The sequence below is a fragment of the Ochotona curzoniae genome, unplaced genomic scaffold, assembly GCF_017591425.1.
Source record: "Ochotona curzoniae isolate NIBS_2020 unplaced genomic scaffold, NIBS_Ocur_1.0 contig_883, whole genome shotgun sequence".
NCBI lineage: Eukaryota > Metazoa > Chordata > Mammalia > Lagomorpha > Ochotonidae > Ochotona > Ochotona curzoniae.
In genome coordinates this window covers 19,012,053-19,034,359 of record NW_024466599.1, presented here as the reverse complement: position 1 = coordinate 19,034,359, position 22,307 = coordinate 19,012,053, and the positions used below count along the sequence as shown (strand labels likewise).

Genomic DNA, 22,307 nt, shown 5'->3' with positions numbered 1-22,307 from the left:
TCATCCCAGCACTGGGGCAGTTGGGAGGCTGGGTGTGGCTTCTCTCCTTATCTCCCTCCTGCCACCAGGTACAGGAAAAAGAAATTGAAAACTTGGAAACAATGATCACACCACTTTTCCCTGACCCTCAGTCTTTTCCACCCTGATAAACTAGGTAAGCATCATCTAAAATATTTTTTTAAAAAAGCAGATTTACAAAGAGAGAGAAAGCTCTTCCATGTGCTGGTTCACTCTCCAGATGGTGACAATGGCTGCAGCTGAGCCAATCTGAAGCAGGATATTCTTCCGGGTCTCCCACATGGGTACAGGGGCTTAAGGCCTTAAGCCATCCTGTACTGCTTTCCCAGGCCAGAACCAGAAAGCTGGATGGGAAGTGGAACAGTCGGGACATGAACTGTGCCCACATGGGATGCTGGCACTAGCAGGTGGATTACTCTGTTGAGCCACAGCATCAATCCCCAGACTTTTAAATATTTTTTTTACCATGTTCTCTTTTGTTTCTTTTTTCCCTTTTGTGAGGGAAGCAAGCAGTTGCTGTCTACGGCTAGGTTTTCAGAGAGCAGTCCCTTCCTATCAGAATGCCTACACCTGGACATTGTGCCTCTCCCAGATGGGTAGCCTTTAGGTCACCAATAGCACACCTTGCAGCTTTCCACCAGGTCAGCAACAGCTCTGCTGTGGTTACTCGTCCAGTACAGAATCTACAGTGCTTGGCATCTGAGTCAGTATGTATTAAATGATATAAAGCTATAGAGTAGGATCAATTAGCAAAAGAGGCTTTATACCTCAGTAGTGGATGTTAGCATGTTAAATTCATGGCTCGAATTTGGTGTTCTCTTATAGAATGTAAGACTTGCAAAATTTAAATCACTCTTTTACTAGAGACCAAAAACAAGAATTTAATTAGCACATTACTGAGTACCTGAAGTGTCCCAAACATTGGGAATAATGATGAATATGATAGCAACAAAATAAAGTCATACTTTAGCTGTTAACAGGTAACTTTTACCCAAGTCTTTTCCATCCAAGTCTTCACTTCATTTTCCCTTATTAATGTAATGGCCATAAGATAGTTTGCATAAACATTCAGCTGGCAGATATTTACTGAGTAAATACTATGTGCTGATCCTATTCAAGGAACACAAAGATGAAGACTTAGTCCTTGCCTGTAGGGAGTGTACAGCATGTGGGACACAAAGGCACAAAAGGGACAAGAAGTCTGCTCAGAGTTTCACCTCCTAACACATTCACATTTTAGGCCAACGGTTCTCATTAGTTATAGAATGTTGAAATCAGTACTTCATAGCAAGGCAAAAATACTGTTACTGCTTTAGAAGTCACCAGATGGGCAAGATCAGAGTAGTTTAATAAGGCAAATCCTGTGAGTAGTGATGCCTAGACTCATCTGGCCTGGTAGCATGGAACAGGCTGTTTGAGTTGAAGCAGTGGTTCTTAAGACTTGTGACTTTTTAAACATTGCTGTGCTGCCCTTCTCAGAGTCGGCGATTCAGGTTTCAAGGGGGAGTTTAACAGTTTCCCAGGTGACACTAAGAACCACAAAACTGGAGTGCAGCCCGGGCAGGAAGAAAATTCCTTGACAGACTGTGCTGTTTTAAGACCCTGTCAGATTGTTGAGGCAGCACAAATCTTTGTAATGAGTGTTGCACAGGAAATAGCACCTTATCCAGCCTTCAAATCAACACTAAGGATTCTCTGTATGAAGTTCAACACAAACAGGACTCTGTACCTGGCTACCAGGTTATGTGTATATGGGAAACTGTTGTAGTAAAATCACACCTCTATACTGAGACAGATTTGGACATGTGGCTTTAATAATAAGCCTCATATTGAGCAGGAGAATTGAATCTGATTAAATTACTTTCTGATATGAAATTGTTACAGGAAGCTTACAATAAAGTTAAAACATCTTTATGCAAGTCACCACTGCAATGGAATTCTTACTCATTAAACATGTTTTCCCCACTTTAACAAACCTGTGCTAGGATCTACATGACTGGTTGCCTAGGGGACTGCACTGCCACTGTGACCCTGCTCAGGCTTCCCCTCTGCATGTCTGCCAACAGGCAGCTCCTCACACAGGGCCAAGGGCAAGATGTCGGGAAGCAGCAACCAGAGCTCCAGTTCAGAAAGAGAGCTTAAAGTAGTCACGAGGAAACCCAAGTTATTTCCATACATCAGCAGCAAAAGTACTTGAGTTCAAATGATAAAACTTGAACTTAAGTTAGGTTTGAAGAGAATCGACTTCCAAGAACAGTCAGTTCAGTCCTTTCTTGCATAACACCAGGAAGAGGCCAGGGGAGAACCAGCATCTGCCTGAGGACCCAGGGAGCTTTTATCACTGACTACATTGGAGCCACGAGATTTCCTTACGAGAAACCACTACTCTGAACAAAACTCCTTTACAGTCATCTCCAGCTGGAGTCCCCAAATTACGGACTGCTAGAAACAGAGTTGCCTGAAGTCTTCTATTTGTCATTTCTCTTCCAGTACTGTGACATTGACTCTTGCATGAAATTCTGGAATGCTGGCTCTTCATGACTTTCTTCTGTAACTGTAAGCAAAAAAGAAGGGTGATTCTTTTTAAATTCTTTTACTACTGTATTAGAGTTCCTGTCACCTAACCATGACATGTTATTTTTACAAAACTAGGTTTCACCTCTCTCAGTAAGGCAATGTCTCCTAGAAGCATGCTATTAATTATCATGTTGCCCAAAATGTAGTTTCTTTAGAAGTAGTTCAGAGTACCTTCAAAAATTAGTAATTAAAAAGTCTCATTGGTAATATTTTTAACAAGAAATGAAAACATGAAAAATGTACATTTGTAAATGTTTATAGCAGTTTTGTTCACCTTTTAATTTTCAATTTATTCAAGAGACAGAAATCTATCTTCCATGTGCTGGTTCACTTCCCAAATGTCTGTAATAGCCAGGACTGACTTGGAGTCATGTCAAACCTGGGAGCTAGAAACTTGCTCTAGGTCACCCATGAGAGTGGCAGGGACCCAAAGACTTGGTCCATTTCTGCTAACTCTCAGGGTGCAAAGTCACTGGAATCTGGAATCAGAAATGGAGCCAGGAATCAAATTGGCACTCTGAAATGGGATGTGAGCATCTCAAGCAGGGTCTTAAACACTGCACCAAATGCCTACCCAGCAGTTTTATTTGTAACAGATCAAATGAACCCAAATGTTAACCAGCTAGGGACATACAAACTTTGGTACATATACATAACAAAATATTAACCTCCCCCGAAATAAAACACTGATTCATGCAAAAATTATGCCAACTGAAAGAAAAGTAGTGCAAGAGGCTGAATACCATGAGTCCATGTATGTGGCCTTCTGGAAAAGGCACAGTTATAGGAATGGATATGTCAGTGGTTGCAAAAGACTATATTTAGGAAGGCAACTGAATAAAAGGGGGACAGGTGGGATATTTAGGGTAACCAGTATTGTATATTTTGATTGTGATGATAGTTATAAGACTAGATATATTTGTTAAAACATTAAAACCAAAGAGAGCAGGGGCCCGGCGCGGTGGCGCAAGTGGTTGAGTCCTTGCCTAGCACGCCCGGGATCCCATATGGGCGCCGGTTCTAATCCCGGCAGCCCCGCTTCCCTTCCAGCTCCCTGCCTGTGGCCTGGGAAGGCAGTCGAGGACAGCCCAAAGCTTTGGGAACCTGCACCCGCGTGGGAGACCCGGAGGAGGCTCCTGGCTTCGGATCGGCATAGTATCGGCCCGTTGCGCTCACTTGGGGAGTGAATCATCGGACGGAGGATCTTCCTCTCTGTCTCTCCTCTCTGTATATCTGCCTTTCCAATGAAAAAATAATAAAAAAAAAAAAAAAAAAAAAAAAAAAAACCAAAGAGAGCACTTTTGAAGTTTATAGAATAAAAAGTAAATTTCTTTTGATGCAAAAATATTAAAATCCATGGATAGTTTTTCATAATTCATGTTTCTCATGGCTTTTTGATGATCCTTCATATGCATGGATTTTTATAATTTGCATGAAAATAAATTTATCTCTTATTTCATTTTCCAGAAAGTTTCTGAAGTACTCTCTTATATTTAAAAGGGAGGAATTTTGCCATTTAGAAATCAAATCTCAGCAAACTGATTGAATGAGATACTTTACAAATTAGCATCCAGCTGGACAGTAAAGTGGGATTTGCTCTTGTTCACAGCTAAGGCCTAAATTCTCGCACAGTTCATAATACTGTCTCATTTGGAACAAGATTTCCAGAGTAATTCCATCTGCACTCTTAAGTCCTTTCTGATTGGTTTTGGTCTCAGCTAAAACTCCTTGTGTAGAGTTTAAAAACTGATAACAACAAAAATCCTAGATTCCTTATACTAACAAAATTAGACCCAAGAATGAGAAGACACAAGACAAGAGAGCAGCCAGCATTACCTGTTACACAGGGACCAGGAACTCTCAATGTGGGCAGCTTGCTCAAAGCTGGACCCTTGCTTGTCTCCTCTCTCCCCATCACTGCCTGCAAGCTTAAGCTCTTCTCTCAAACCCGAGAAACTCCTGACCAAACACAGTAGGGCTAAGTGGCCATTGTGTTTTCACAGCCACCTCAGCCCCCTCACCTTTGTGGTCAATGTCATCAGTATCGCTGTCAGCTTCCTCATCCTCTTCATCCAAGGTTCCTCGAGTCAGAATCAGGTCAGAAGGGTCCAGCGCTGGAGACAGACTGTCTACAGGGAAAACACCTGTCAGCACGCATGCCGCCTCACAAAGGTGGTTCAGAATCAGTGAGTGCTCATGACAAACACACAGAAGATCAAAGTTCTCCTAGTTGTCTTGTTAGCAAAACTAGATATTTCCAGTGATTAGTTAACAAACTATTTTCAGGATCCCAATAGTTCATGCAGTCATATTAAAAAGATCTTAAGCTTCCATTTCTTCTTCAAGATGCAGAGATAGAAATAATAATTATCAGGCTGGTTCACTTTCCCAGAGCCACCAATGCCAGGGTTGGAACAGGTGCAAACCCAAGAGCTAGGCTTTCACCCCACGTATCTCATATGGGGACTGGGACCTTAACTACCTGAGGCAACATTTGCTGATTTTTATTTATTTTATTAGAAAGTCAGATATACAGAGAGGAGGAGAGACAGAGAGGAAGATCTTCCATCCGACGATTCACTCCCCAAGTGAGCGCAACGGCCAATGCTATGCTGATCTGAAGCCAGGATCCAGGAACTTCCTCCGGGTATCCCACACTGATGCAGGGTCCCAAGGCTTTGAGCTGTCCTCGACTACTTTCCCAGGCCACAAGCAGGGAGCTGGATGGGAAGCAGAGCCGCCAGGATTAGAACCGGCGCCCATATGGGATCCTGGCGCGTTCAAGGTGAGGACTTTAGCCACTAGACCACGCCACCGGGCCCCCCAAAAAAATCTTTAAAAAAAAGAAAGTCAGTTACAGAGAGAGAAGAGACAGAGAATTTCCACCTGCTGCTTCATTCCCCAAATGGCCACAATGGCAAGGGCTGGGACAGTTTGCAACAAGGCACAACAGGTCTCCCACATGTGTGCAGGAGCCCAAGAACATGAGTTATCTGCCTATGTATGCTTTTCCTAGGCCATTGGCTGGGGGCTGGATTAAAAGTGGCAGCCAGGATTAGAAACAGTGCCCATCTGGATGCCGGCATTGCAGATAGCAGCTTACCAAGCAGTGCCACAGCACTGACCCATCCCAATCCCATTTTTTTAAACTGAAGAAAATGACTGCCAAAAGCTTATCTTGAGTGTCCCTCTCTTTCACTGGTTCAGAGCTTAGAAGGAGTTGTTCTATGAAGGTAAAGATAATCAACAGACTCAATGTGCTAGTGAGTCTGAGAAAAACACGGGCTGCTAAGGAAGCATCCTCATTTTCCAACCACTAGTTCACTCCCTAGACAGCTGCAATGGCCATGAATGGCCAGGCTGATACCAAGATCCAGGCGCTTCACCCAATCTCCAGTGTGGATGCAGTGGCCCAGGTGCTTGGGCCATCTTCTGCTGCCTTCCCAAGCACATTAGCAGGGAGCTGGACAGAGCAAGTAGGACCAAACTGGGGATGCTGGCATCACCTGTGTGCCACAATTCTGGTTCCTATTAAGTTACTTTCTAAAAAAGTCTTTAATTATGGGCCTGGTGTGATGGCTCAATGGTTAAGTCCTCACCTTCTAAGTTCTGGCATTCCATATGGCCATCAATTCATGTCCTGGCTGCTCTGCTTCCTATCCAGCTCCCTGTTTGTGGCCTGGGAAACCAGTCGAGGATGGCCCAAAGCCTTGGGACCCTGCAGCAGTGTGGGAGACCCAGAAGAAGCTCCTGGCTTTCGATCAGCTCAGCTATGGCTGTTGCAGCCATTTTGGGAGTGAACTAGTGGACTGAAGATCTTTCTCTCTGTATCTCCATTTCTCCATAAATATGATCTGCCTCTCCAATTTTTTTTAAGAAAAAGTCTTTATTATGTATTTAAAAGGCAATATGAGAGAGGGGGTGCTTGGAATTTGACTGGGGTCTCCCACATGGGTGGCAGTAATCACCTCCCAGGTATATTAGCAGAAATAGGTATGGGAGGTCCCTGCTTGTGGCCTGGGAAAGCAGTCGAGAACAGCCCAAAGCTTTGGGACCCTGCACCCATGTGGGATACCCGGAAGAGCTCCTGGCTCCTGGCTTCGGACTGGCTCATCTCCAGCTGTTGCGCTCACTTGGGGAGTGAATCGTCAGATGGAAGATCTTCCTCTCTGTCTCTCCTCCTGTCTGTATATCCACCTTTCCAGTAAAAATAAATGTTAAAAAAAAAAAAGAAATTGGTATGGGAACCAGACTCACACTCAGGCATTTGGATATGGGATAGAGTGTCCCAAGCAGCAGTGTTACCTGTATTGACACAAGCCTTGCCTGGATGTTTAAATGGCTCAGGGAAATGAATACATTATATATACACACACAAACATTTTAGGACTGCTCAAACAATACATGGCAATGTTTTTGTATCACTTGTGCCACTTTCCTGATAAATGTAAAATCAGAACAAAATAAACTATAAAGAAGTGGGGGAGGGAAGAATATTAAAAATGTTAACAGTTGAAATTTAGTATTCTACCTAAGTAAAGCAAAAACTGCTCAAGGGAGGGGCTCAAAGTGGCATAGCTGTACACAGTTTTTCTAGAGATTTGTATACTTACATAGTACATATGTATACCATATGTGTGTGTGTATACATACATTTGTATACACACACAGTACATATGTGTGCACATAAACTCCATGTCCTTTTCCCTTGCCTTTCTCTCTCCCACAGACATAGACATAGACATACATTTGGCTAAGTTGGAATACAAGCATCTATTCTCTCTTGGCTCTAACACCAAAACACCTTCCATTACCTTTGGCAGCTCCCGTGTCCAAGGACACAGAGCCCATGTCTTTCTGCAGGCGTTCCAGCTGTTCCTTTTGCTGTTGACTCTGTGCGGTGGCCTGTTCCAAAAAAGAGCCCTTCATCAGATGCAAGATGTGTAAGCAGGGACAAGGAATTACACACACAGTACAGGTTCCTTAAACAGTACAGGGACAGCTGGTGGGTCAGGGGACAGGAACACTGTGCAGTGTGGGCTGAGATTGCAGCAGAATCTGAGATTGTCAGGATCTGCAGGCCAAGTCAGAGAATTCAGAAACCGCATAAAGAAAGGCCTAAGAACTCCAAGGGCCACAGAGGACGCCTGCACCCGCAGGATCCAACTAAGCCTTTGTGGGCAAGGCATCTGATCATTTTTGGTAAGAATTGTTTAACAAAGTGCTACATCTTGCCTTTATAAAAACTGACCTTGGACTAGAAGTGGAGGCCGAGCATAAGGTGGGCTTAGCATATACAATAACAAAAGTCTGGCTTTTAAAAATTTTAATACAAAAATAAGAAAAGTAATTAAAGGGTCTTCCTACATCCAGGCAAAAAGTACACAAACTTAACAAATGTAAATTAACCAGCATTTAAAAGGAAAAAAAAATAACATTTTATCAAGAAGAACTCAAAAACTATGGAAAAAATTTTAAAAACACATAAAAAATAACAAAAGCATCAATGTTATCAGGATTAAGACTGTTTTCTTAACAGTTCGAGGCACACAAACTGCCTCCTTTCCTACCAGTGATTTCTTCAAACGCTCATATTCAGGACGATACTCCCTGGAAAGAGAAACACCTTCTAAATTCCTTTATCAAGGAACCTGTCCTGCCCACAACATCACTTCTCTTTTCCTAAGATATTACTTTAACTGAACATCAAATCTAACAAGCCTCAGACACTGGGAACCTTCCCCTATGGAATCAAAACCCAGTGCCTGCTCCACCTGAACCAGGCAGCGGGCAACATCCTCAGTGCTGGGGCTGAACAACAAGCACTGGAGAGCCCTGTGCTCACTGTATGTCAGCAATTGTGCTAAGTCCTTTATACATATTTCCACAAATAATCCTCACGGTGATTTCAGCACCCGGTCCAGCCCACAGCCTGTTTTGTAAACACTGTTTTATTGGAATACAGTCCTGATCATGTTTATGAACTATCTGTGGATGCTTTTTTCCTACAATGTCAAAGGTGAGTAGGTCATCCAAGTCTAAAATACTTGTGATCACACTCTTTAGAGAAAAATCTGTATAGCCCCTGTTCTCAATCACTATATACCTCCATCCAGCTCTCAACCGTTATATACTTCCGTTTTTTCTTTAAAGTTAACAGGGATTTGTTACTCCAAGTGTGGTCAGGTCCAGTACACACAGGCTAATGTTACAACTTACACACAGGGAAAATTCCCTGGCAAAACTGCTCTCAAATCAGTTCCCAGGGGCCACTAAGAATGCATCGATGTCACTGTCCTTTGTCCTCACCTTTCATATTCTTCCGCAGCACTGGTGACATGCACAAACAGTTCATCTAAGCCAGTACCCAGAACAGAGGAGACACCCACCACCTGCCAAAAAGCATCACAAAAGCCAATGAAGAAACTCTGTTACTTACAAATGAAATACATTTTGTTCAAATATCATAAAATCTTCAAAAAAGAGGTTTAGATACTTTGAGAAGTCTTCAGCAAAGAGCCAAGCTAAAGCAGAACAAAGGAGTCATACCTAGTCAAAAGTCATGGACATAAGTTTATGGAAAATAAAGAGTTGAAAAATAAGGATATAATTAGAACCAAACCAGTCACAGGACTCACTAACCACTCCCTAACAAAGCAAAACAAACCAGTTTCTGCTGTGTCAATACCTTTGCTCAGACAACTGACATTCTTGTATCTTACATCCACTTTTGCTTAGGTAAACCTTTTATCCTTCCTCCAAAAAAATGTCCACAACACTCTGCTCTCCCAAATCCCTCATCTTGATCTGTTCCATCACAACCATCATCCCAACTCCCAATCTCTCTAAAAGAACTTACCTCTGCGTATCTATCATAAATTCAATCCTGAATGTAGCTTTTGTAACTAGACCACAAATTCTCTGAAGGTGGCATTCCTTCCTTACATATCTTACAAACTTCAACAGCTTTTCTTTTTATCATCATTATTACTGATTCCATTGAGCTCTCCTATCACAAATGTTACTAACAATCAGGGCTGGGCCAGAGGGAACTCCATCTGGGTCTCCTAGTAGGTGACAGTGACTGGTATGTTTAAATGATCATCCTGCCACTTCCGAGGATGCACACTGACAGCAAGCTATGGACGGACTGTCAGCCTGAGAAGGAAAGAAGGTTTACCCGGAGTGAGCTGTAAAACTCGTCTAGCACCAGGCTCATAGAACGAGTCAGGTTACTGACATATGTAGTTTCTTGATTCAAGGCATCTTGGAAAGCCTCAAAATCCTGCATCCACTCCACGGCAAAGCTGTGATCAATGATGTCGGTCTGTAGCAGAGAAAAGTCAATATCAGCAACCAGAAATGATGTGAGAGATAAAGCAAAGACAAAATGTAATTTTTCACTTGCAAACAGCAAAGAACATACCCTATACATATTTTCTTTCCCTATACATGTCTCCTCTATTTCCTTCTCCACTGCAATAAGCCATAAGAAGTTCTGTTTCTAACTGCTGCCTGCAATGGTCTGTACGGTATAGTCGAGGGGCTACTCTACGTATCTTCAAATAACTCTAAACACCATTCATAACAACCCTTTCCCCTCGATTAAATCCATTTCCTGGACGTGTCCATGATTTTGTTCAAACTATTCCCAGCACCTGAAATAATCCTTCTCACCCACCAAAACTTCCTGACAACCCCCCAAGGTTCTGATGAGAATATAACGTTGAATAATAGCAGAAGAGTCCACTTACTTTATTCATGACCACAATGAAAGGCAGTTTGGTTTTGTATAAGATACTGAAAACCAAACAACAAGACATTATTAGACAAAGCTGCTTGACCAGTAGCAGCCTACTGATTAAGAGAAAGGAAATGGGTTCAGATTGCAAAAGAATTAGTTATCCCTTTCCATATGACACTTGCATGTTCTCTCCAAAGAGAAAAACTACCCCATCATTAACAGATACACTCACTCCCTGGGGGTAACAATGCTTTGATGTTGACCCAGCTTTTTGTTTGCTTCTTACAAAATAACTCCTTTTTCAGGTGAAAATTGTATTTAATGAATACTAAAAACAGTATGAACACTGTGCCAAGTATTCTTGTACATTTTATCTTCTTTCATCCTTTTTTTAAAAAAATTTATTTATTAAACTTGAAAGTCAGAGATAGAGAGGGAGAGATAGACAGCTCTTTCATCCACTAACTCCCTCAAATGGCTGCAATGGCCAGAGCTGAGCCAATCTGAAGCCAGGAGCGAGAAGGTTCCTCTGAATCTCCCATTAGGGTGCAGAGGTTCAAGAATTTGGGCTATCCTCCATTGCCTTCTGATGCCATAAGCAGGGGGCTAGATCTGGAAGTGGAGCAGCCAGGATTTGAATTGGTACCCATGCAGGATGCAAGTGCCACAGACAAAGGTTATTCGTTTTTTCAAAAATTTTATTTGAAAGGCAGAGTTAGAGAGGGGGAGACAGATTTTCCCTCCATATGCTGTTTCACTCCCCAGATGACAGCAATGGTTGGAGCTGAGCCAGGCTGAAGCCAGGAGCTTTCTCCTTATCTGCTACATGGATGCAGGGGTCCAAGCACTTGGGCCATCCTGGACTGCTTTGTTGGACACATTAGCAGCAACTGGATCAAAGAGGAGTTGAACTGACGCCCACATGAGATAGGGGCATTGCGGGCTACAGATTTATCTACTTTGCTACAATGTTGGCCTTTATATCCTTTCAGCCCTAAAAATACCATGTAAACACACAATTATTAAATGATTTTGTTATTGGAGAGGTAAAGATGGTTCCCATCTGCAGGTTCATTCCCCAAATCCCCACAATTGCTGGCTTAAGCTGGGCAAAACTGAGAGTAGGAACCCACCTGAATGACAGGAACCCAATTACTTGAGTTATTACCTACCGCCTCCCAGAGTACACATTAGCAGGAAGCTGGAATCATGGGGCCAGCACTGTGACGCTGTAGATTAAGCTGCAACTTGTAACCCATACCGCAATGCTGTTTGAGTCCCAGCTGCTCCACTTCCAATCCAGCTTCCCTCTAATGTACTAGGCAAAGCAGTGGAAATACTGGGGCCCCTGCCACTCACGTGAGACCTGCATAGAGTTCGTGGCACCTGGCTGTGGGCTGGCCCAGCCGTGACTATTGCAGCCATTTAGAGAGTGAACCAGCCAAGGGAGGATCCCTCAGAATTTCCCATCACTATGTCTTTAAAATAAATTCGTATTTTCATTTAAAATGAAGATTTAATCAGTAGCTGGAGCTGTAAAATGATTCTAAATACTTCGATATGAGACATAGGCATGATAATTAACCTCTTAACTACTAGGCTAAATGCCTACACCAACACGTACAATTTCTGTCAGTTATACCTTAGTAAGATTGAGGCAAAACGTTTACAAATGCCACAAAAGTTTCAGCGTTTTTCTCTCAGCTTTACTGAGGTATAATTGACAAATGAAAATTATATATATACTTAGGAGACTAAAAAAAAAAAACATATATATATGGTACATAAATCATATGTACATATATATGGTGAACTGATTACTAAAATCAAGCTAATAATTGTCTTTGAAACAATTCATATGATAATAATATTGTCAATCATCAGATTTCTGTTTGGATCAGGATCTCTTAGATCCAACAAGATGACAGTTTTTGTACTCTCAGAATTAATCTCAGCTTTAATAATAGTTTGACTTGTTCTTCAGTCTTAATGCACCAACACAGTATAGTTGGCACCCTATTTTGGACAAACCTGCCCTTGTAAGAATTACATATAAATCTTTTTATCCATAGTTAGCTACTCATTTGTTAATTGCACTCTATCATAATATACAAAGACAGCACTTAGGCCAGAGGGCTGTCATTCATTCAGATGTGGTTTTCATTCAATTAGGAACAACTACCAAAGCTTCATAGTTCTAATCCACTATTTCTGCACCAAGCAGGGGAGGAAGATGAGAAGGTGCCAACAACTCCTGAGCCTCTTTTCTCCCGACTTCCCCTAACTCATAGCCACTCACATGAAAGGCAAATCTGAGGAAGCACAAATCAGGCCTCAAAAGCAAAATGGGAGGGGAGGTTGATGGGGCAGGACAAAGGGATGGCTCAGCCGTTAAACTGTTGCCTTGCATCCACCAGGATCCGAGATGGATGCTGGGTTGTGTCCCGGTTACTCCACTTCCCATCCAGCTCCCTGTGCTTGTGGCCTGGGAAAGCACAGTAGAGGACAGCCCAAAGCCTTGGGACCCTGCACCAGTGTGGGAGACCTGTTCGAAGCTCTTTGCTTCAGATAGGCTCAGCTCTGGCTATTGTGGCTACTTGGGGAGTGAAACAGTGGAGGAAAGATCTTTCGACCTGTCTTTTCTTCTCTCCATAAACCTGCCTTTCCAATTAAAATAAATAAATCCTTAAAAAAAAAAAAAAAGCAAAAGCAAAGAAACAAGACAAAGAGGCATCCTGATTCGATGGGATACCATATCCACCAAAAATTAATTACCTGCAGGCATAGAGCATATTGGACATGAAGGTCACTGGGTTAGTACTTCGTGATGTATCCATTACGTAGATGACAACTGTTGGAAATGAAGATGCCTAAAGCCACAAAACAACCAGAGCCTTCGTCAGAGGACTCACACTCTGCCAAGCTCCTTTCCAACCTTCCCTATCAAGGGGAAATCACTTTAGGCAGGTGTGCAGAGCTTCCATCACTCCCTCTCTTGTTAACTCCAGGACAATTAAAAAAAAAAAAAAAAAAGGATGCTAACCCAGTCCTCCCTTCCACCTAAGTAACAGGTTTAAGAATACTGACCAGGGCCTCAGTAATGATTGTCCCAGAGGCTGACCACGTGAATACTTCAATCTGTCCAGGTGTGTCAATCAGGACATACCTGTGTCAAGAAAGAGCATGAAAGAAGTGTTAGCCATGCACAGTACTACAAGACATTGCGGCACAGGAAACATTGTATGTTTATGCCAGGCAGAAATAACTATTAGCAAGTTAAATAAGTGTTATATTGTGTTACTTTTAAAACTAGAATATTATTTCTCTGAACCATGTATTTAAACAAAGGTTAGAGAAATATTATCACAAAGGCTTGAATGCTGACAAATATAGTTTTCTTCAAGGCAGGAATACAATATTTCAAAATATCTTTTTATAAGCCATGTAAATTAGAGACCAAATCTGGGGTGGGGGGAGCAAATCACAGTAAATTTACTTCCATACTGTACAGCATCTTAACGATATGCTTGGCCTTTTGTTTGTTTACTTTGTGGTTTCATGTCAGTCTCAAGCTTTCAGAGCTTGGTGTTACCCCCAAATTCTCCAAAAAACCCAGAACTATGTCAACTGCAGAGTATGGAGAGGAGTTGAGCCGCAAGCACTTACTTAGACATGTTCTGGGCCTTCTCGATAAATTTCATCACCTAAAAGAAAAAGAGGCCACTTGCAACAGGATCTGACTTCAACACAAAATCCCGGGACCCTCTGCACAGTCACATGACAGGCACCAAGAGCTGCTCAAACCGGGCTCTCACTTATGGACTGAAGCAGCAAAGCCGCAATGGCAGCGCTTCAACGGCCCAGGGGCAGGGCGAGGCCCTGAGAAGCTCAGGGTTTGCCCCAGCACTCTCAAGTCATGCATCTGGATGCACGGTCAGATACTGCCTGTCTCATGGAGCAATATTGGTGTAAAAAGCTAGTTACTGTCAGACAATCTTACCAAAGCAGTTAGCATAGAAAACCTAATGGAAGGTAAACATTTGTCACAAGTAAAAAGCCCCATTCTCTTTACATTCCACGCCTGTTGGCCCGTCCCAGCATCCCACTCACCTGTTCCCCAGCCCATCCTCAGGAGAACAGACATACCTGATCAAATCTGGTAGCAAAGAGATTCAGTGAGGTCACTATGCCACCATTGGGCCCAAGTCCGTATCTATACACAAAGTTGAGGAGTTAAATTGCTTACAGATTGTATCAGAAAGCTCACACCTACCACGTCACCCAAACAGCATCAATGCTCCATTAACAGATTCTGGCAATCTAACCCTTGACTATCACACAACTTTAACCACATAGGGAAACATTCACCATCAAGGTCTTCATTCATTTACCATTTTAGGGGTGACCAGAAAGGGAGAGGAAAACAAAGGATCCAAAATACATCTAGCAGAGATGTAGAGATGTAGAGCTGCATCTAGCCGTGGCAGGCTGCCGGCCTTAGCCATGAAGACCATCTTGCTCTCAATCTCTGATCCACGCAAGTCCAGCAGCCTGCTGATTCACCGAGAGTTACCCCAGGGAGCACACACATTTCCGGTCGCAGTGTCCTAAGAAGTAATCGAACCACACATACTCATTTCTGAGTCTCCGGGTCTGCAGAGGTACGCATCAGTGGAGGCATCCTCACAGGCCGTACTGCCCTGAGCACCCAGGTAGCTGCCACCTTCCCTTTCTCTCTCTAGCCTCTGTAGTCACCGCACACAGGGGAACTGATAACATGGAACCCAGAAGCGAAAATACTCCAATAACCTACAATGCCTCTTCCACATTCACTCTGCATCCTCCTAATAAAATGATTTTAAAGCACCATCAATGTTTTTGTGTATTTCAAAGGAAAGGCAAAAACATTCTCAAAGCCATCACACACAGAAATCAGCCTGGAGGGAGTCAACGCTGCAGCAATGTAAAAAAGGATACTGTTTCATGACTTCTTTATACTTCACAGTGTCACGGATATCTGAAGGCGGGGAAAGAAATACATTTGATATGAAAGAAAAACACCATTTAAAACCCTCTGCCTTAATGTCCTAAGCCAATAGCCCTCTCAAGTCACCTCTGCTTCCTCAGAGGAAAAAAGAAATCTTTCTCTCGGTATCTGACTGACTTCTCACACTGCTCTGAGACTTTCAGCTGAGATCACTGAATGGCTATCAAAGAAGGCAGTAAGACTGTGAGGGAAAATAAAACCAGAGGGGTGAAAGGTAACCTATCAAAACCTTCCCTCCCAGCAAGAAATGAGGACCAGCCTAGCAGGCCTCTCTGGCCAACATTTTCTTCTACTGATTTCTTTTACCTTCTTGTTGCCTCCCTTCTTTCCAAGGATAACTGTCAAGTAATTCTTGAAGAATGTTGGTTAGGAGCCCTCAAGGTATGGCAGAGTATGGTCTGAGACAAGGTCAAAGTTCTATGCCTTAAATTATTGAAGGCTGGGCCTCGTACGGTGGCCTAGTGGTTAGAGTCCTTCCCTTGCATGCGCTGGGATCTGATACGGGTGCTGGTTCTTATCCCAGCAGCTCCGCTTCCCATCCAGTTCAGCACCAGCCATTGTGGCCACTTAGGGAGTAAATCAGTGAATAGAACATCTTCCTTTCTGTCTCTACTCTTCTCTGTATATCTGATTTTCCAATAAAAAAATAAATCTTTATAATCAGAGACTATACAGAAAACGGGAGCTCAAATTTAAAAGTTGGTTATTCTGCTTATTGTGCACTGGTGACAAATAACAAATAACACAGCCAAGCTTTCTAAACAGGCACAAAGGGCAGATGTTTGGTCTGGAGGTTAGGTTAACAGTTGGACACAGGTGACCTATGTTGAAGTGCAGGGTTCTGACCCGGCCTTACTTCCCAGTTGGTTTCTGGCTGACAGGAGCTCTGGGAGGTAACAGTGTTTGCCTTGCATCCATGGGCGGCCTGGATCGACTTCCTAGGTCCTCACTTTTATCCCTGCCCGAGGACCCTATAGGCATTTTTCTTTTTTTTTTTTATAAGATTTATTTATTTTTACTACAAAGTTAGATATGTAGAGAGAGGAGGAGAGATAGAGATAAATATCTTCTGTCCAATGATTCACCCCCCCAGGGATTGCAATGGCCGGAGCTATGCCAATCTGAAGCCAGGAGCCAGGAACTTCTTCCACGCAGCTGTAGGATCCCAATGCTTTGGGCCATCCTTGACTGTTTTCCCAGACAGGGAGCTGGATGGGAAGTGGAGTTGCCGGGATTAGAACTGGTGCCCATATGGGATCCTGGCGCGTTCAAGGAGAGGACTTTAACCACTACACTGTCTCGCTGGGCCCTGATCTCTGCCTCTAAATACATGACCTTTTATTATTATGCCTGAGGCATGAGAAGCTTGGGGGAAGAGGCAAACATTGAGAAACAGCATGTCAAGGAAGTACATCCCGCACGGAGAGGCCTGGGACCAAGTCCCACCACTACTTCCATTCCAGTTTGCTGCCAACAGACAACCCAAGAGGTGGTGCACAACGGCTCCAGTACTGGGGTCCCACCACCCACAGAGGAGACCTGCATGGAGTTCCTGGCTCCTACCTTAACCTGGCCCAGAGTATTGTTAAAGTTACAGAAAGGTCTGTGTATTTAAAACGGGGAAGAGGGTGAACAGAGAAAATGTGATTTATGAAGAAGCCTCTCTACGGACTGAAGACTATCCAAGTGAAAGAAAAACTAAGAAAACTAAAAAAGTCGGCAGGCCAGAGGCCTGCCACTCTCTCTGGGATATTTTACACAAATTTTGGCACGCTCCACTCACCAATATTGGCAGGAAAGGGGACTTCGTGCACAGCGGGGTCCAGGTTGATCACGTAGGGTGGAGAACCCTGGCTATGCAGGTGTCCTGTGAGCCTCTGCAGAAATGGGGGAAGAAGATTGGAGGGAAGAGAAGGCAGGGATGCCAAGCCAATGTCCATTCCTTCACTTAGCATGCTTCAAGACTTTGCCACTACTTCCTTCCGTCTGAAATACTTCCAACATCAGTTCTCGCTTCCAGGGCTCCTTTTCCTGATCACCCATCAAACAGAGCCTTCCCCACTCCATGTATTTCCTTACACTGGTCGCTCCGCTAAAACAGGAGCTCCATGACAGTAAAAGCCTTGTCAATCTCACTTTCGATAGTTTCCCCATGCCCGGAACACGAGGGTGGCACGATAAGTAACTCCGCCAACCTTAACCGAAAACCAGTGCGCCTGGAGAGGCTCTGCCTTTGAGAGGCTGGTAATTTCACCAGGACATCGTGGCAAGCCGAACCAAGCCTGCACTGAGGATGCGAAGAGGGACCCACGGAAGCCGGGCGAGGGTCCTTTAAGTCTGAACCCCAACAGCCAGAGTCGAGTCCCTCAAAACCACGCGTCGGCATCTCCAATTCCCCACCGACCTCCGTCTATCCTCCACGCCACAACCCCCGTGCCCCCTTCCAGCGCCCGCGCAGTGTCCGTCACCTGCACAAAGGTGGTTTTCCCGGATCCCGCCATCCCCAGCACCAACAGACACACGGGGGAGCGAGGACCCCCAGACGCCTGGGGTTCCGCTGCCGCCGCGAGCGCCGCCATCTTCGCCCAAGCCCCGCCCCTCACCACAGAGACGCGCTGCGGCTAGAGAGGCCTTTGCGACGTTCTAGATTGCGCGGGAGAATAGAGTCGAACGCCGCGGAGACTCGACGGCCACCTGGGGCAGCGGGTCCGAGGCTGGAGGCCTGCTCCTGACAGTTGGGACGGAAGCCAGAGGCGCTGAGAAGAGAGAGAAGCAGCATTGACAGTCTCTGGCACCCCGGGGAGGGAGACGGGAGACGAGATGGGATCCCAAGGGCCAACCCCCCACAACCCGAAAAAGAGGGGCGTGCGGCTCTTTTTGGAATCCCAGAAAACAAGGACGGAAGACGCTAGGCCCCTACCCTCTAGAACCTGTTTTGCACCTGAGGAGATTAAACAGCTCCGGGCTGGACTGTCCAGACCTGGAACTAAATGGGATGCCTGGGGTTGCTGGGCAATGCGGAGACCCGTGGAGGCCCAAACCGACCAACTCCAAGAGCTTTCGACCTTCACAACTCCTAATGTGAGCGCCCGCTCCTCGGCCATCACCGCCCGTGAGCTGCGCGGTTGCAATAAAAGGCTGGACTCCAGGAGCCTGTGAGTGCGAAGTACAGCTTCCCTGACCCCGGCAAGTACCCGGGCGGATGCTGAAAGAGCTGGAAAAAGTATTCGTACTCCCCATCATCCAGCCTTTTTCTTCTGTAGCCTTGGATCTGGTTCCTAAGATCTGAGTTTCACACTTAGGTTCTGTCACTTATGATGACATCATAAATCTGTCTGCACCTGGTTGACAGAAAATATGTCCTGGGGCTATAGTGCTTGTCTGTTACGAATTGTCAGGTCACACCCAGTCATTTTCACCCCTGGTTGTATTTCCCAAGCCTTGCAGAGTGTTTGGAATATGACAGGTCTCAAAAATAGTTTGTTGGGCGAGCGTTGTGGGTGCATGCACCGCTGGGTTGAGCTAGCACTTGGGACATTGGCAATTCCCTGTCTCAGTGCCTGGGATCAAGTTCAGCGCCCACTTTCAGTCTAAAGAGCCATGCACCTAGCGAGCAGCCGCTGCTGGCCCAGGTGCCTGGGTTCTGTAAGGTCTTCTTTTCGGTATAAGCTCTTGACGGTTTGCCATCACAAGCCAAAATACCAGATGCGGTGAGCCATGCAAATTTTATTCCAGCAGGGAAGATGGCAGCGGAAACAGGAGCAGAAGCAAAGAGGGAGAGAGGTGTCTTCTTCCATACTGGCAAGAGGGCACTGAAAGAGAAGGGGGAGAGAAGAGGAGAGCAAGAAGAACCAGCGTGGCACGCACGAGGAGATTTCCTTTATGGCTGGGGGGAGGCATCATGGGGCTATGAGGGATTAGTGGGTAGCACCATGGGGTGGCCAATGACGGACTGGTGGTTAGAACCACCAGGTACAGTGCCATGAGGTTACAGCAGATTGGTGGGAACAAGGCTATGAGATTACAACAGATTGGCAGATAATCAAATTTGAACCTAAAGGGAGCATGTATGAATCTTAAGGAAGCCAGGACCTAGGGGAAGCAGATATTTTAAATGGTGCCAAGTCCAAAATGGCAGGAGTCTTCATGGCCAATGCTCAAGTCGCTCCTTACAGGTCCCTGCGACCCAGCTGAGCAATCCAGATGGGAATTCCTGGCTCCTGGCCCCGCCCTAGCAGTTGCAGGCATTTGGAAGATGAACCAGATTTGGGGAGATGTGTTGCCATTCAAATAAGTAAATAATCTTTATTTATTAAAGATTTATTTATTTTTATTGGAAAGTCAGATATACAGAGATATTCCGTCCGATGATTCATTCCCCAAGTGAGCACAACGGCCCATGTTGAGCCAATCTGAAGCCAGGAGCTTCTTGGTCTCCTATGCGGGTGTGGGATCCCAAGGCTTTGGGCCGTCCTCCACTGCTTTCCCAGGCCACAAGCAGAGAGCTGGATGGGAAGTGGAGCTGCTGGGATTAGAATCGGTGCCCAAATGGGACCCTGACGTGTGCAAGGTGAGGACTTTAGCCGCTAGGCTGTTGCCACCTACTAGTCATTTTTTTTTAAATGCTTCATTGGATAAATAAAGGACAATTGTGGATTTAAAAATATATATATTTATTTATATTAGACAGTCAGATATACAGAGAGCAGGAGAAACAGAAAGTAAGATCTTCCATCTGATGATTCACTCCAAGAAGCCACAACAGCTAGAGCTGAGCCAATTCAAAGCCAAGAGTTCAGAGCCTCTTCATGGTCTCCCACGTGAGTGCAGGGTCCCAAGGCTTTGGGCTGTCCTCGACTGCATTCCCAGGCCACAGGCAGGGAGCTGGATGGGAAGTAGCAGGGATACTGGGATTAGAACCAGCGCCCATATGGGATCCCGGTGCATGCAAGATGAGGACTTTAGCCAGTAGGCTATCGCACCAGGCCCCAATTGTGGAATTTTTTTTTTAATTATGAATTAAGGGCCCAGTTCATTGTCTCAGCGGCTAAATCCTCACCTTGCAAACACTGGGATCCCTTATGGATGCTGGTTTGTTTCCTGGCTGCTCCACTTCCTATCCAGCTGTCTGCTTGTGGCCTGAAAGCAGTCAGTGGATGATGATCCAAGCCCTTGGCACCCTGCACCTCCATGAGAGATCCAGAAGAAGTTCCCGGCTCCTGACTTTGGATCGGCTCAACTCTGGCTGTTGTGGACGCTTGGGAACCAAGCCAGCAGACTGAAGATCTTTCCCTCTGTCTTTCCTTCTCTGTGTAAATCAACCTTTCCAATGCAAATAAATATTTTAAAATATATAAATTCAATTTTCACAAAAAAAAAACTGATTAAAGAAATGTTTCCTTTGTTCTTCTTGCAGGTTTCCTGAAAGTCCCAAAAGTCCCCCTCTGTCCTATCTCAGTTTAATAAACAGTCTTCTACAGCCTCACAAGCGAACTAATGTAGAAAATCGGATCCGGAAAAGAATGGCAAGGGTGAGGGAGCTGGACACGCAAATCAAAGAAGCTCGGACCCAGCAGCAGATCCTACTGCAAGACACCCGGCAGCTGCACAGGGAAAAGCTGCACTTCCAGGCTGAAAACACGTTCTTTCTGGAATACCTGACCCACAAGACTGAAGAATTGGCCAAGGAGCCCACGAAGCTGTGGACAGAGTACATCCAAGAAAGTGGGGCAGTCAAGAGGCGGAGACAAAGATTAACCTCCAAATATGCCAAGAAGCTGTCGGTGCTGAAAGCTGAGCTGCTGCAGAAGAGAAAAGCACAAGCCCGCCTGAAGCAGCAGCTGCAAGAGCTGAAAGACGTTTCGCTCTTGAAGGAGAAACAGGACCTGCAGATCCAGAAACTACAGGAGGAGCAGAGCAGAATCGAAGCCCAGAGCGCCAGCGAGAGACACGCTCAGTTCCTCAAAGAAAAGGCCTTGTTAGAGAAACAACTGAATGAGCCTGATGCGAGGCTCTTGGATAAGAAACAGAGGAAGGAGCATCAGGAGAAGGCCCAGGCCTTGAGATCAGCAGCAAAGCGGTCCCATTTAAAGTTCTGCCAGGGCGTGCACATGGAGAACCAGTGCTTACTCAAGGAATGCCGGCAGCTGAAGCAGCAATCCTGGAAACTGGAGGCGAGGCAGAGCCGGTTAGAAAACCAGAAGCAGCAGCTGGAGCAGGGACAGTGGTTTGTGCAGAGCTTGCTGCGTGGCAGGCAACAGCTGCAAAAAAGGCGGAATGGATGCCCTCGGGGCCAGGGTGCCCCCCAGACTGCACCGAGTCAAGGAAAAACAGCCCACAGTAATTCTTGTAGTTCCTAATAGGGAACACTTGTGAATTCACATTGTCATGGCAGAGCTTAAGTATTGCTACAAATGATCAGGTGCTTTTTCCTAGCAGTCTTGTGAAGTGACCTGCTTCCTTTAACTAATTCTTTATAAAATGTCCTTATGTTGATAAAAGACATTCCACAAATTCTCAACTAACCTAACAGACATCACCATCTGCCAAACACCCACCCATTAAACTACCCCCCAAAACACCAGCTTGAGGAAGTGAATGCAAAACAATTTAGGTTCACCTAGCCACGTTAGATTTCTTTATAGAGAAAATACCAGCAAAGACAGAATATCAGACTGAACAGTGCTTTCTGCTCTATAAACAAAGATCAGCTCATTTGTATTCCTTTTGGCTAACTTAGCAGAAAAAGTTCCTTTTACAAGTTTCTGCCAGTGGTCAGACAGCTCCTTTTACCAATTTCTCACGCATGAAAAAGTTACCTGGTAACAGCAAGCTCACTAAAAGCTAGGTAGACTTTTTCATCTTAACTGTGAATAAAATGAACATATATGAGGAGTTGCATGGGGACATCTATTAAATTGC

The 22,307-nt window shown here is 44.8% G+C and overlaps 2 protein-coding genes across 3 annotated transcripts; one reads left to right on the top strand and one right to left on the bottom strand.

The window, feature by feature from the left end:
- Positions 1 to 1,423: 1,423 nt before the first annotated feature.
- On the bottom strand, positions 1,424 to 17,981 carry LOC121164763 (GPN-loop GTPase 1). Of its 2 annotated transcripts, none has more exons than XM_040992989.1 (14): positions 17,855 to 17,981; positions 17,170 to 17,263; positions 15,317 to 15,356; positions 14,486 to 14,552; positions 14,006 to 14,043; positions 13,427 to 13,505; positions 13,115 to 13,209; positions 10,350 to 10,395; positions 9,776 to 9,922; positions 8,905 to 8,987; positions 8,166 to 8,205; positions 7,410 to 7,500; positions 4,617 to 4,724; positions 1,424 to 2,572 (listed from the first exon to the last, which is right to left on the bottom strand). In XM_040992989.1, the coding sequence occupies exons 1-14, from the start codon at positions 17,963 to 17,965 to the stop codon at positions 2,487 to 2,489; spliced, it is 1,125 nt and encodes a 374-aa protein (XP_040848923.1). In that variant the 5' UTR covers positions 17,966 to 17,981; the 3' UTR covers positions 1,424 to 2,486. The 2 variants fall into 2 exon arrangements, with proteins under 2 accessions (XP_040848923.1, XP_040848924.1); XM_040992990.1 differs by having other exon boundaries at positions 4,617 to 4,720; positions 7,400 to 7,500; positions 17,855 to 17,970.
- A 420-nt stretch (positions 17,982 to 18,401) lies between these two features.
- LOC121164619 (coiled-coil domain-containing protein 121-like) lies at positions 18,402 to 21,745 on the top strand. Its single transcript, XM_040992746.1, has 2 exons — positions 18,402 to 18,541; positions 20,803 to 21,745. Exons 1-2 carry the CDS (start codon positions 18,402 to 18,404, stop codon positions 21,743 to 21,745), a joined length of 1,083 nt encoding a protein of 360 aa, XP_040848680.1.
- The last annotated feature ends 562 nt before the right edge of the window (positions 21,746 to 22,307 follow it).

What these genes read in the sequence shown, in the direction of transcription:
- LOC121164763 (XM_040992990.1), bottom strand. Translation starts at nt 17,965, where the DNA reads ATGGCGGCGCTCGCGGCGGCAGCGGAACCCCAGGCGTCTGGGGGTCCT. An exon ending in AAGGCCCAGAACATGTCTAA is followed by an intron (nt 13,506 to 14,005) that starts GTAAGTGCTTGC and finishes TTCTTGACACAG; the next exon opens with GTATGTCCTGATTGACACAC. An exon ending in AATATGCTCTATGCCTGCAG is followed by an intron (nt 10,396 to 13,114) that starts GTAATTAATTTT and finishes TTTGGTTTTCAG; the next exon opens with TATCTTATACAAAACCAAAC.
- LOC121164619 (XM_040992746.1), top strand. Translation starts at nt 18,402, where the DNA reads ATGCGGAGACCCGTGGAGGCCCAAACCGACCAACTCCAAGAGCTTTCG. An exon ending in AGGCTGGACTCCAGGAGCCT is followed by an intron (nt 18,542 to 20,802) that starts GTGAGTGCGAAG and finishes TTCTTCTTGCAG; the next exon opens with GTTTCCTGAAAGTCCCAAAA.